Source organism: Coloeus monedula (assembly GCF_965178545.1).
Source record: "Coloeus monedula genome assembly, chromosome: Z".
NCBI lineage: Eukaryota > Metazoa > Chordata > Aves > Passeriformes > Corvidae > Coloeus > Coloeus monedula.
The window spans coordinates 63,779,129-63,794,295 of NC_138822.1; the positions used below are offsets into that span (position 1 = coordinate 63,779,129).

A 15,167-nucleotide genomic window follows, 5' to 3' on the forward strand; every position below is an offset into this window, starting at 1 on the left:
ATACAGAGATCTAGATATGAGAGGCAAAGAGTACGAACAGCATGACACACTGTTCTGTGTTGTACAGCCGTGTCCCACTGGAAAGATTTGAGTGGCACAGACATAGAAGAAACACAAAGTCATCTTAAAAAGCATTGTGTATACCAATTAATTTTAGATACATGTAGATGCATTTCACAATTTATGCTGACATAATGTTATTTACCTGTAAATAAACAATCTTCTGAAACACATCTTCTCTCATGCTCATCTCCACATCAAAATTTGACAGTTTTTTGTCAGCTTCTGTACTTGCTAAGCGTATCTCTTTGTCGGGGGAGACATGCTGGGGAAAATCCAACATGCTTCTTTCCACTGTTTACATAAAAGGCAATGAATACAGAAGGATAGACACACTTTAAGGATAAAGAACTTCCCTCTTCTGACATTTATAGAAGACATAAGAAAAAAGTATTCAAAGCAACCTGACACATACAGAAATGAAGCAATTACAGGTAATGTAAAACTGAATAGGAAAAGGACAAAACCACATACCATTGTAACAAACATTTTACAGAAGATTTCTAAACCCCAAGCCTAATTATCTCATCATCTTCTACAAAATCAGCTGATAGGTATATAAATACATTAGAAATGGTTCATCTTCCAAAAGTCATGTAAGTGAAGACTGACGTTTTGTAGCTGGCACAGATGCTTCCATGTTAGCATTTAAAGTCAGAAGCTCTGAATCTTTCAAACATACCCATCTGTCCTGAAGTTATTTTTACATTGTTATGAGCACAGTGTCAAATCCCCATGTACTGTACTCTTCTGTATTTAAGGAGAAACAACATGGCAAAGAGAGAAGCTGCTGTCCATGCATTCTGAACTTCTAAGAGATTGGAAGCTGAGTAATATTAATTTTTTAGAATATACTTTTGAGATTAAGTAAATCCTTGCCTATTAAAGGTATATTACATTTTACAATGACATTTAATAGAAATCCTAAAATAGAAATGAATTTGCTTAATTAAAAATCAAATTATAATGTCTCTACCATCCACCTTTCCAAAAGCAGATCTTAGAGTAACAACATATTAGCCTGATTTAAAGCTTTGTAATTTTAAGTGATGTGCAGTCATTTTATCAAGCTCCAAGACAGTTTCAGAAATGCAAACATGGGCATGTGGTTCTTCTTTAAGCCCATAGGAAACTTTCCCCTTCACCTCCTGACCTTCTGCCAAGATGTTTCAAAATGATAAAGTGAGTTTTGGCAGCTTCCAAGTGAAATTTAAGGTCTGTTGTCATCTCTGTCTTTTTGGATAATAAGTTCCAGTTACCGGGGTAGGTCTTTTATGTGAAAAGGATACACAGGCCTTAAATTCCAAGGTCCAAATGGTAGTCTTGCTGTGGTAATGCATCCCTGTGCCATGAGCTGTTTCACAGCAGGTCATAATAATTTCAAAGCTTTGAAGATCAGCGTTAAAAGCTTAAATGTGACCCACTACTGCATAGGATGTAGTGAAAAAAGTACATCTTTCATGAAGTCTTTGTGGCTATGCTGAGAAGCTGATGGCCACTATTTTCTGAGTCAAACATAGATTTTCATTCTAGTTTAATATAAGGAAGAGAGTTCTGTGCCTTGGTGAAAATATGGTATATTGGTACATCAGTAGAATTAAAACTGAATCTGGCAGCAAGCTTTTTGAATGAAGATTACTGTCGTTCTGAGTATGGCAGCATAAATTCCAGCCAATTCAATGGATGTGCCTAAACTGCAATTTCAAGCAATGTGAAATCCACCCTAATATTACAGTACAATCATTTGAGCTGCAGGCTGCTCTTTTCTGCTAGGCAAAGATTTTGCTCCAAGCCAAGGTGGCTGTTTCTAGCACATCTGTGGCTACAGTAGATTTTTTTAAAGCATGTAAAAGAACTTGACATCTGTTACACTCACTGTTTTATAAGTAACGCAGCCACCATCTGAAAGGTTTTTCTAAACAAAGATGCCCAATATGCAGTTTGTATTTTACCCATCTCCTCTGACAATTATTAACAAATTAACTGAATTACCTGTGTTTGACCATTAAACCCCACCCACATATTGGTATGGCATGACAATTCATTCAGAACAATCTAGATGTGACTGCATGACCAACCTCTCCCTGGATTCTTCAAGGCCTCAGAGGCCACAATTTAAAAGTGAGCAAGTAAAAAAGTCTTCTTTCAGTAACACATTCAAAAATTCCTCATTCTCAACCATCACATTTTCTCCATTACCAGTTTATCAACCTTTCCATTACTCCATTCAACTTGCTTGTGTCAGATTCCGCAGTGTCCGAAAAAAATACTGCTTACCACGTTTAATGCTCTACACATACCACAGACGCTGCAGTCTACACTGCTGCAGTGTCCCCTGGCAGCTGCACACAGTTGGAAAAGTACCTGGGTGAAGGATCACATGCAAAACTGAAACAGGTGACTAATGCAGTTCTCTGAGAGGACCTGAAAGATTATTAGAACTCTTGAGAGGCCTCTACACATTCGACACCTGAACAGCAGGGATCAAAACTGTAAGCAACTACTACCTTTTCTCAATGTTTCCTTAAGTGCAAATGGAATGGTTTATGCAAAGAATTACAGAGAACACACACTAACCTGCATATTCCACTTCTATATCTGCCAAAGGCCGTATGGTATTTTCATGTGTCACTTCTTCAGTTTCAAGCATCCCGACACTGTCATATACATGCTTTGTTTTCCTGATTAGTTCTTCTGCTCTTGTTCTAATTTCCTCTGGTGACAGGTCCCATCTCAAAAGGTTTCGTCCTGATGCTATGTATGAAGAAGCCTTGAGCTGGCTCGTAATTTCTGCTCCTAATGTCATTCTCAACACAAGCTGTGGCCCAATGGACCTGAAAGTACAAAAATGATCTCTGCATAACAAGATTCCAGTTCAAGAGATAGTTTATAGTAAACATCAAAAATCCAGCATCAGAAATATTTTTAGAAGGAAGAACAAAGTTCTTTTTAGAGCTGTTATCTTTATCAATTAAGTCGAATTTAAAAAAAAATCTGCCTTCTACCTTTTCCATTTAGAGTATGAATAAGAGCAAACAGGGCCAGAAACTTTTGTATTGACAAAACCATGCAAATTAAATTACGACTCAACCCTCTAAGGAAAACAGCATTGCACTTACTGGAACTCTACAGAAGTAGACAGTATTAACATTTTTGAAGCGAGGAATAAAACCCACATCATGATTTGCAGATGACAAAGAAAAGAACTGCAAACTTGCACAAAATAAGACATATAAAAAATATCACTTGATCATATTCATTATAGCAAATAATTTTATATTTCTACAGGATAATCAGCATGGGAGGAAACCTTCTAGTTGTTACTCACTTGCAAACTTATTCCTTTAATTGTTGTAGATTTTAAATAGATAGTTTCACTCTTTTACCAGAAGAGGTACGTATCTTTACTATGATTTATGTATTAATAATCTATCAACTGTAGTTCTAACCAACTGTATTTCAGCTTCTTTCAGCTAGCAAAAAAGCTTACATTCACACTGATCTTAGCGTGCTGAGCAATCAATGGTTGCCTTTTCCTAATTTTCTTGGCAGCATTCAGAAAAAAAGTGGCTTGGAGAAATGAGTACAAATATATTAAGATTGAAACTGGCTTCAGAAATACGGGCTTCTACCTTTCCACCCTGACAAACCAACATTCAACTTGATTGTATGAAGGAGAAGAATACAGAATCAGGCAACTGACTGAAGTGGGACTAATAGAAGCTTACTCAGCCAACAAGATGTCCACCCAGTGACTATATTAATAGCTCAGTTACATATCAAGTCCTTGCTTGAGGAAAATAGTAACTTGATAGTAATTAAAAGACAGCTTGTATTTAAGTGGTAAAACTTGCTGCAGGGCTTACTACCATAGGAGGAACCCCGGCTGCCAGGGACTTCCTATCTGTCTTCCTATTTCAGCCACCTAATTAAAAAAAAAAAAATTATAAATTTAAAAAAGCACATGTTGTTATGGTAATAATGACAACTTAAAATTTTCAACCATAACTAAAGAAATACATAGAGATCTTGCTAATAAAGGATGTTTACTTAACACTACTTTACATTAAGTAACATTTTCCCTTAACACTAGCCACCGTACCTGTATTGATTTTATTGTAAAACCTGTCTGGTATGTGTAAGTGCACACAGAGGTTTTGGCATACAATGCAGGGTAGGGAGAATGTATAAAAGACAGGCAGTTTTAGCCTGAAGGAATAACAAAGCAGAAGAGTGAAATGTCAACAAACTGAGAAGGGCTGCATGCATGGCTTCTGTTTCAAGGAAGGCAAGACTTTTTGCCAAAAGTCTTCCAATTCTGTAATATAATTTCTCTAGAAAAAGCCTAACCAAAATTACTTGATGCAAGACAAAACCAAAAGACAACATTTCTACCTACGCTTTATGTTGAAACTTTATTTTCCTTGTTACCACAGATTCATCAAATCTTCCCATTCCAGCGTAGGCAAGTTGTTTACTTTTCTCTTTAGTAGCATACAGACACATCAATCTCCAGAATATCAATAATTTCACTTTGAAAAGGAAGTGTGAATAAAAAACATTTGTTCCACCTCTGGTCTCTTTCTCTGATACCAACTGAGTTCTGGCACCAATGCTTTAGTAACTTCTCCACTGGACTACTGAAACTTTGAATTCCAGATAGAAGTTTAGGATAAATGAAGCTGCTCTCATGACAGCAAAAGCTTAAATATTAACATTCTCAGAATGCATCAGTTTCTCATCCCCAAAATCTACTGAACTCCACCCTGAATCTACAAATCCATTAAAGAACAGTACTTCAGTAAGTCATGAACAGATTCTCGGTGGACTGCCCTGTGTCTAGTTTTTCACACACTGCTAGTACAGGTCTGATACAACCTCTTGGGAGCTAAAGGGGAAGCTCTCCAGAAATTTGTTCAAGGTTCTGAACTCTACCCCACACCACCCACACCCCAGAACATCAGAAAGACTACACAACGTTTCAAATTAAAGTCAAAATAAAAGTAAAGGGGAGTCAAAAGAAAACAACAGCCTGAACAACATAAAAGTATGCTAAAGTGAAGGATACAAAGTAGCTACTCTTTTTTAAAAGGAACCTATAGCTTTTGGTCATTCAGTATCTTCACCTAGAAATGTAGACAATACAGCCCTACCACCGACCAATTACATATCATCCAAAACAAACACTGAAACAGTCACAGCACCAACATACTACATCAATTTCAGACTGTCCAACAAGATCTATTAATAATTAAAGTTGGACTGAGCTCATGAATTGGGATGTAGGGTCTCAGATTACTGCAGAACACTACTTTTAAATACTAAAAAAAGATGCCATTTGATTTTCTTAGTATATTGGCTAGTTTAATTAAGATATATACCTATGAATTTGAGAGCTGTATAAATTATTGCCATAAATGCCAACAAGTTGTTGTCTACCTGTTAGAGACAGGAAAACAGAACTCCCCAGTTTTGAAATGCTGATACCTTGGTTGCGTCTGCTGATAGGAAGATGCAGTCATTTATGTAAATTAAAAAAAGCAGTACGTATCAGAAAGTTTTTCTAACTGACCAAATGAGATGGTGGGCCTTCAAAAACTGTAACATAACATTTAATGTAAAATCAGTTGCTACACATAATTCTTCATATAATCATTTACAGACATGTATTGCTACCTTCCTACCAGTCACTCAGACTGTACTAAGAACCAAATTAACTGACATCAGCTTAATAAAAAACTGTGCAAGTAAATATATTTGCACAGGTGAAATCCTGGCCATTTCTTTCACGGCCTAATGTTTTGAATTATTCATCTACATAAAACTATAAATAAATATATTCCCGAAACTCCATGTATCAGACTGCAATAAAAATGGTAATTCAGTAACTTTGTTCAAAAAGAAAACAAAGAAACAACGCCAAGGTCAAATATTATAAACAGACCACAAAGAAACTAGAAAGAAGCATGTAGCTAAAATAGCATGAAGTTCAAAAATACTCTGCAGTTACATTTGTCACACTATTAGAGAGAAAATATTAAATTGTATCACCGAGGGAAGCTTTAACTTCCCAGATATATAACTGGAATATAAGTTCTATTAATAATGCTAGGAACCAAAAGAACAGCAAAGAGTTTTCTTCAAACACTGAACTAAGCAGGCACAATTATATTTTAGGCTTGCTTTTGGTAAACGGCAGCAACATTACAGAACAACCAACTACTGCTTGGACTGAGCAATCAGAATTTTATTCAGTTTGAAGCAGGATGTTGCTAATGCCTAAACTGTTTCAGCTATCACTCTCAGTTTTCTCTGGTGCAGTGTAGAACACTAGAGGGATCTAAACAAGCCTGGGTTAAGTATAAGGTTCGTCCAGCAACAGTATTGCCTTAAGACACTTCTCTCAGTGTTCCTCCATCCGTTGCTCCTTTCTGCCCTGTACCCCACTCCATCAATGGCATCAGCACAACTGTTGCTAGGGTCATACTTAGAAAAGATGCAGGACAGCATACGGGTGAAAAATAAAGTGGACCAAAAACATCCAGGGGGGACAGCTTTTTACCAACTAACCAGTTCCATCACCCATCTGATAAGTGACTTCAAAACAGCTGTGTTGGCCTAAACAAAGGATAAAGAGTGTCAATAGCAACATAAACTTGCACTACTGCTAGAAACACATACGAAATGCATGAATTTAGTCTAGCAAAAAGAGTCTCAAGATGATTCTGTCATTAAGCATATCATTTAAATGCCCTAAAGTAAAAAGAGCTATTGATGCTAAGAGGCAATACAGGCCTAAAAACAAATCAGAATAAATTGGTCAGGAATACATGAAAGCTAGAATTGCAACAGACATTTGCATGCATCAGGGCAGTGAGATTCTGAAAGAGAAGCCTAATAAGTCCCAGCAAGTGAAAACACTCTATTTATAACATGGTGCTTGACCAGCTTACAAAAGGTATTAAGTTACTTGGTTACCTAAGGTAGCATGGGACTAGATTTGATCACCCCAAATGCCCTTCCAGTCCCTGTGTTTCTGTGAGATCCTTCAAAATTAACATACCTTTACTTATATTGCATTTTTACAATAAATATCTAACTGGCCTCTGTTGGCAACTTGCACTGGCCTTTTTCTGGGGTGAGTCCTATGGCACCTAATAATGTCAGTGGAATGACATACAGGGCAGACTGAAATATTTTATGCATTTGTGCAGTGCTTTGTCCATTTAGGAGAACATCAGGAGGAAAGGCACACAAGGTTTCATTTGGACTTTCAGCTATAACAGAGATTATTAGACACACAGTTGTTTTCACAAACTATGGTATTAATCTGCCAATCCCAAAAGCAGTAAGAATGGTCTTTTCTACAAACCAGTGTAAGTTGATAACACTTCAAAGCTTAGTAGCTACTTCTAAAAGAGGATTTTAAAGAATAAAGCAAAGCTTCTAAGTTGCAGACTGCAATAATTGCAGAATGCCAAGTAATTTCTTTTACCAGCAAATCTACAATTTGATTACTTGCTGCTTCTGGAAAATATAAATTTGATTCGATTTTAGAAGAGGGAAGAACCTTTATAATACTCTATTACACCAATACAGTGGCCAACGTAACTGCTGCAAAGACAAACAGTGCAACTGAATTTACAGACTTGATTCCTAACTTGTGCAGTATCTTAAACATATTAAACATTTGTGTAAATCTGGTTTTGCTTAGAAACATTTTCTGTGACTGAAATATGTGCCAAGCAGTCTTTTGTTGGCATGTTCCATTAACACTATTACAATAAAACAAGAAAGCCACAATCTGTGAAGAAGCAGCAGGGAGGCATAGCACCAGCTTTAGAAAATACAGACAAAAACCTGCAAGCTTGTCCACAACACATTCCTGCTACTGACGGGCACTATATAATACAGTCAAGATTTAAGCCTGCTGTCTCATTTAAGTCTGATTACAACTTGATAGTTGTAATTCCATCCAAAACTCTTTAATGGCACTTTCAGTTTTCAAATTAAACTTCACCTAAACAGTATTAGTCACAACAACAAGTACAATTTTACAGAGTAGAGTAAATGAACTAATATATTTCTGGGAAAAATATATACAGACCAATTTATTGTACTTGCAAACAGATTCGACAGTTGTAGCCACACAAAAATCAGGGTATATTGGATTCATGCAGGACGGAAAACTATATTCTCTCCTGACAAAAGACCTGAGATAACAGCTTCAGAAATTAAGTGAGAGCCAAGATTTTAAAAAGAAAGACAGAGGGGTCTGTGTGTGGGGGTGTGTGTGTGTGCAGATTCAGATAATTTAGTTATTGAGTTTTTAAACACTGTCATTCAAATAAATACAATTAAGTTTTTCTTGCTGGGCTTTATGTATACCTTCAGAGAACATTCTTACGGATATAAGTAAGAGCAGATTTGCAAATCACGCTAATGCCATCAACAACTCTTTCAATCAGTAACATACAGTATTAAAAATGCTGGAGTTTAAATTCAAGAGCAACATTTTGGTCTATTTTTTGAAACGGCAGAGCTTAGCTAAACAACACTTCCTGGTCTTCCAGGATGCAGGAAAAGCAGTGCTGCATGCTGGAAAGCAGCACTGCGTATGTGAAGACCGTACCCACTGGTTACCTGCAATCAATATCTACAGGGGCTCAATGTTTTGACTCCACCTAGCGGCCTCACCAAAATGAAAAACAAAACAAAAAACTAGACACACCCTATTAAGGCAATATAAAACCGGACAGCATTTAAATGATATGCTTAATGACAAAACTGACAGGACAAGCTATTTGGTACTCGAGTAATATGCCGTACATCAGCAGTTCCCTGGAAGACAGACGCAAGTGCTACCAAACGTGCAAATGACAGCAGACAGGCATTGTTTAAGCAAAGTTTTTAACAGTCAAGCCTCACATGAAATGGAGTTTTTTAAAACATTAAAGCAAATATAAAAAGGATTTCATAACCAAATCACAATGAGTATTCAGCACCATCTAATTCAATGTACATTACAGTTGGTCTGTTTCACAGGATAGGCTTTAAGAAGAATATAATGGGCTAAAATATTTGTATTATTTAGAAATCCTTAGTTTTTGCTTGAATTTTAAATATACTTTCATACTGCTTTCAGTTTTGACTCACAACTTCAGACAAGTAGTAACTGTGTATCTTACAGTAAAGCAAGGACAATATCAACCAAAAGAGAACTGAGTAGCACAAGATAAAAGCAAGAATGGAAAAAAATTCCAAGACAGAACCACCAGAGTTAAATGGATCAAAGATAATCACAGGGCAATATTATTTTAGCTGAGCCAAAGGAATGAAACTATAACCCTTCAATACAAATCATCACTTTTTCCTGCCAGACAAACACATCTGAAGTCCTTTTTCCATTTCACTTCTCAGTCCTCTCATCTGTTTGGCTCTTAACAGTATATGGAACATGCCTTGAATTCCTGGGCCATTTTCCTTGGAAAAGTACTTGGCTCTGTGCCATAACTGTGTTTGGCACAGGCATATCTTACTGTAGCAAAAGGATAGCATATTTAGTACTTCCCAATTTAAAGCTCCATAACTACCATTAGAAACTGATTTTTTAAGCTGCATTTGAAGAAATAGAAAATCTAGCAGATTTTGACACTAAACCTTAATTTTGTCACTACACCTTTCAGAAAAGAAAATTTATTGAAACTTAGTTTACTGTACTGTCCACATTAACTATACTTTTAGCTCTTCCAATTTAAATGAGCAAGTAAAAAAAAAACCTATGAGTCATGCAAACATTTAAAAATATTTATTGATACATTCATTACCCTCAGTGCTGATGACCTTACTATCTGACAACAAATGCTCAGTGGTTTTCCAATAGAATTAACATCAGAAAACTAACTGAAAAGGTGCTCCGTGGCAGCTAACAAAAAGCCCAGACCTTAAGTATGAACCCAAACCAGTGTGCTCAAACATGATACAACTTACCTATTTCTTCTCTCCCTCCCCCCAGTTCCCTCCAACAGTCTTTAAACAAAAGGAATTTGGAAACTGGTCTGATTAACTTTCATATAAGGAGGTGATTTTCACACAGTAGTCTGCAATGGAACACACAGAAATGCTAGGGTATGGCTTCTGTGGAGTGTCTGATCTCTAAAATTATGGTATCCACAGTTCTAGGGGAAAAAACCAGCACAAAACCAACCAACCAACCAACCAACCAACCAACCAACCAACCAACAACACAACATACCCAAAAAACCCAAATCATAAATTACTAGTACTACTAATTTAGGTTTCACAGCATTCTGTGAACTGTATCCATTGTGTGTCACAGCAAAACTCCATCACAGTAACTTGCTTGCAGAGTTTTAGGAAATGCTTATCAACACTTGCATGCAGACGGTAATTGTACTATACAGAGTCAGAGGCACAAGGCATTCATTGAGGTTGTCTTATTGTTTTGTTCTATTGTCAAGTGAACTCTGGAAACACAGTGGGAAAAAAATTGTTTTTAAGGTCCTACAGCTCTCTCAGGTGCTGCTGCATAAGCATATATCATATTTCCATCACACCAGCAATAAACAGCAGGTGAAGCGCAGGCTGTTTAGTGCAAACAACACACTCCCAGGATAGCTCAGTACTTGAATGCAATCGGCCAATGCATGAGAAACAACTTGTTGACTCTATCTGAAAAAGAACTGGTACTGCAGGACAAAGAAAAATACTGGGAGTTTGCAAACTTTCTCTGATTTACACCCACTGCTAATCAGTTCAGCCTCTTCCATGGACATATGCTTTGATTTCTTGCTAATCTTGTCTCATACAGTCAAAGCAATGAGAAATGTTGTCTTGCCATCACTAGTTAATTGCAAAACTCTGTGTCTTCATAGCAGATGATGACCTATTCTACCTTACTCACTTGCTTACCATTTTAAATCAGTGCTCTTCTTGGGAAGACAGTGCATTATGAACATAACCATGTTCATTTCAGTGCTTGCAAAATCTCAAACAGCCTGTTCAACACCACAGATTAGAAAAGGAAATGAAGACTGCTTTCTTCTCTGGCTTTTGAGTGAAAAGTGATTTAGTCACACTGTGCTTCGCACACTGGTTACAGGTTATGTGAAATACTGTTCCACCACAATTAATACAGCAAAGAACTTTGCTTATTTAACATTCCACTGTAGAAATAAAAAGTGTATGTTAAAGATAGAACTTCTCTTAGAGATGGTATGAAAAACACATGTGCCTAGCAATACTTTGCGCAGAAATAACTGTAATTACCACCACCCTCCCCTAACCTTCCCTAATCTAAACACAGATTAACATTTACTGAAAAAGTGTCCTCTACAGACAAAAATTCAGACTCACAAATCTACAGTTCAGTTAATATTTTATTTCCACAGACTATTGACCAAAAGATCCTAAAGAAACCATGCCTATGAGATGAGAAGGTAGATCCTCTTGCAGGTAAATGGTTTTTAAAACTAGGCTGTTAAAAATAGCTGCTTATTTTTCTGAATGAAGCTATGCAACTTGTGGAATCCTGCAGGGTTCCATATTCTTTCATGTCTTTATACATCATCTACAAAAAGCTGGGATTAATGAAGTGACAAAATTTACTTATGATTATTTACTCGTGATAATGCAGTCTACTAAAGGCAGCCACAAAAAGATGAAAAAGGATGTCACAACAAAGAAAAGTTTAAAACCACTAACAAAGTGAATTTCAGTCTTAATAAATGACACACACTTCTGACTTTACATACACAGGACGAGCTGTGAGACATTTAATCCTTCTGGAGACAAAACAGTTCAACAGAAACATCAACAAAGAAGCAACTGCAAAGAAGGAACTAACAGGATTTAGTAGAGTTGGAATAGAACAAAACACAGAGATTCATAATATCGCATGTATGAAGCACATGCATGCTACATGGATTTCTGATCCTCCCAACAGTTGAACTCTGTCGTCTTCTCCCACTTGCCAAAACCTTTTTGTGTTCTACCAAGTCATGATGACTTAGAAATAATGATGACTTAAACACAGCCAGCTGCATCGAGCAATGGACTCCATTCAAAGTACAAATAACAACTAGACTGGGATTCTTTGGAGTGGACAAAAAAAAAAAAAAAGCCCAGAAAAAAGCACAAGCAAGGAAGTACTTCAGAGATCTAAATGATCACGAAGAGGATGGAGAGAACAAACAAGGATCAATTTTTAACCTGTAACTTTCAACATAAAAAGCAAGAGAGTTTTAGGAGAGAGTTTCAATATAAAAAGGTATCACTGGGCAGATTTTTATACAAGATGATATGAAAAAAATGGTTTTGTGTTAGTAAGTCCTAATTCCTAGACTGTTCTGAAAAGATAGTACTGAATGTACATATTATCTTACATGCCTTCTGAGGTACCTCATCCCGACTCCTGCTGAACAGAGGTTAGACTTTTGAACTAACCCAAACTATTTTAAAAAAATCTTTCTAAGCCAGGCATTTCCTACTTTATAGCAAGAACGACAGAACATGTATGTCCTCAAAATACATTAATTGCACTGCTTAGCGTGGTCTAACTAGTGCTCCATGGGTAAAATAAAGTCCACAAAATGCTTCCCAGTTCAACAGCTTTGTCTCAGCCCAGGAAATAATTTTGTTCTGCAAACTCTGTCTAATAGATAAACTGCTCTTCAGGACCCTGCTGTGGTTAGAAAGGTGGTAGCTGTTGCTTTTGACCACAGGAAACTGCAATACACAGAAGGAATACACAGAATATGCAGTCTACAGATCATAGGAAAAGGCAAAAGTGTCCCAAATGTCTTGTCTGGCCTTTGCCATTTCTGAGGTGTTGGACCTGACCTGATACTTCAGTGAAAGCAAGCACACACACTACTGTTACAAGCATGAAATAAGAAAATTACTATAAAAGTTCTTTCCATTTCTTTGCCCCCCAGTGTCATTCCTTCTGCCTCTTCCCAACCTCAGTTTCTTGCTGGTTTTCTTCCTCAGCAAGAGAAATGCCAGTGCTCAGAGTTTCTTTCCACTTTCTTTCATTATATTGATACTTGTATACAGTATGTTGGTACCTGTCTCACTCATGTACATGGATTTTCATACTCAAAACCTAATTTTGAAGATTCATGAATCCAAGAAAATTATTTTAGGACACTGAAATTATTTAAATCAGTGTGTCTTATTTTTTTCATATGTAAGAATATCCTCATAAAGTAAACAGACTTCTGTGCTTACTGAATTAATCTAGCTGGCTTATTTTCAGTGTATTTTATTGAATTAAATCTAAAATATCTGAATCTTTTGAAACTGAATGGGAAAAAAAAATTAATTGGAAAAAGCCTCCTTCTGCAAAGCTGCCTATTTTAACCAAAAGAATCAAACCTTAACATCATTTTATTTAATGTAAGGTGTAATACTTGACACTTGCTAAGAACTGTCATTTTTATCTCATGTTAAGATGCCCTCAGGAAAAATAGAAGCTGGGACGGAACCTATTCAAGATTTCTGTGACCAACTCATTAACTTTTGAAAGTTAAGAGGTCACTATGACATGTTCAAGAATACTCTCTTTTATGAAACAGTTATTTGGGCACACTGAAATGATGACTTGGAAAAAAAAATCACAGTTAATGAAGTGCAGTGACCATTCCCCATTCTACTAATTTTTACTTAAGAAGGAGGTATCTTCAATGTCCAAATGCAAACTGCAATCAAAGAGAAACCTTTTATCTAAAGAAAAAACAAAAAATCCTTTCCATCCTTTCCTTCTTTTTAATGGAAAAATCTGTAAAACAAAGACAGTCAACCAAAAAAAAATGGAGAACAGTGAAAAAGACTATACAAAAAAAAAGGAATGCAACTGTCAATTAGGAAAAGAAAATAGACGTGCACTTTATTTAGCACCAGAAAATAAATTACTTAATTTTCAACAGCAGCATGAGCCCTAGGAAAACAAATATTCTGATTCTTATTTTTTATATGCTAATACCCCTCAATCCTAATTTGATATGAACAAAGGCTGTGAAATAGGACAAAAACTGTACACTTTGTGCACCAAGCACACGACTATCATTTCTCAAAAGACCATGTGAGGCAACCATCTTTTTCATTTCGTGCTGCAACTCAGCTCCATTCTCTTTTCCACAACGCGACCCTCCTACTACTTCAGCGCTTCCTATCAAATGTAGCCCTTCAGAAAAATTAAGAGGCCAAAATAAAAGCAATTATGCTCATTTGTCTAGTCCACCTAGAACTGACTACAAGCCATTTCTTACACCGGTTTTCTGGGGTACATTTATAGCTTGTGTTCATTACGGAGAAAAGAAGTAATCCCCAATTTAAAAGCTTTCGACAGTATACGGGTACCTGTCTCACCTGTCCTACAACGTGTAGTAGTGACACACCTTTTTAGAAGGGTGCTATAAGCACGCTGCCGGTCTCGCTTCACATACCCCCTGCTGCAGAGCCCCGCTGCTACAGCCGTATCCCTCAATCCATTGTGTTCCTGCCTATTTCTCCTGCAGTGAGTCTGACACCCAGTGTAAAGAGTCCCAAAAGGAGACCTCGCCTCGCCCACCCTGCCCACCTGGAAGCCGTACATAACGGAGCTTACGGCAGGGAGGGCAGGCTGCGGGAAAGGCGCCAGGAACTGAGGCAATAAACCCCACAGGCAGCCAGATTTCCTGCCCCACTGTCTGCCTGGCCCCTCGGAGCGCGCCCCGTACCCCTGCGGCAGCTCGCCCTCGGCCAGGGGGGTCAGGCCCGGCTCCTCGAGCGAGGGACGAAAACCTCCCGTCAGCCGCGGGCGGCTCCGGGCTCCCACGGCTTCCCGTCCGGACGGGCGGCCCCCGCCCTCGCCCTCACCCTCACCCACCCCCACACCGGAGACCGCCCCCGTCCCGGGCCCTGCTGCGCCACCACCTGCCCTGCGCGCCTACCTGCGAACCGCGCCCGCGCACAGCGACAGCATAGGGGCGGCACGGGGGGCGGTGGCGAAGGAGGGGGAGGAGGAGGAGAAAAGGAGGAGAAAAGACCGGAGGAGGAAGGACAGGCGGCAGAGAAGAGGAGGAGGCAGGAGAGGAGGGAGAACT

At 37.9% G+C, this 15,167-nt stretch overlaps 1 protein-coding gene across 3 annotated transcripts in view; it reads right to left on the bottom strand.

Annotated features, from left to right (window-relative positions):
* The window catches only part of NLN (neurolysin), a 38,030-nt gene extending 22,908 nt beyond the window's left edge, over positions 1-15,122 (bottom strand). For all 3 annotated transcript variants that reach the window (XM_082301504.1, XM_082301505.1, XM_082301506.1), the window contains exons 1-3: positions 15,015-15,122; positions 2,638-2,894; positions 206-354 (exon numbers count right to left, since the gene is read on the bottom strand). In XM_082301504.1, coding sequence (XP_082157630.1) covers positions 206-354; positions 2,638-2,894; positions 15,015-15,046 — 438 coding nt within the window. In that variant the 5' untranslated portion in view covers positions 15,047-15,122. The remainder of the gene's footprint in view (positions 1-205; positions 355-2,637; positions 2,895-15,014) is intronic.
* Between the last annotated feature and the right edge of the window lie 45 nt (positions 15,123-15,167).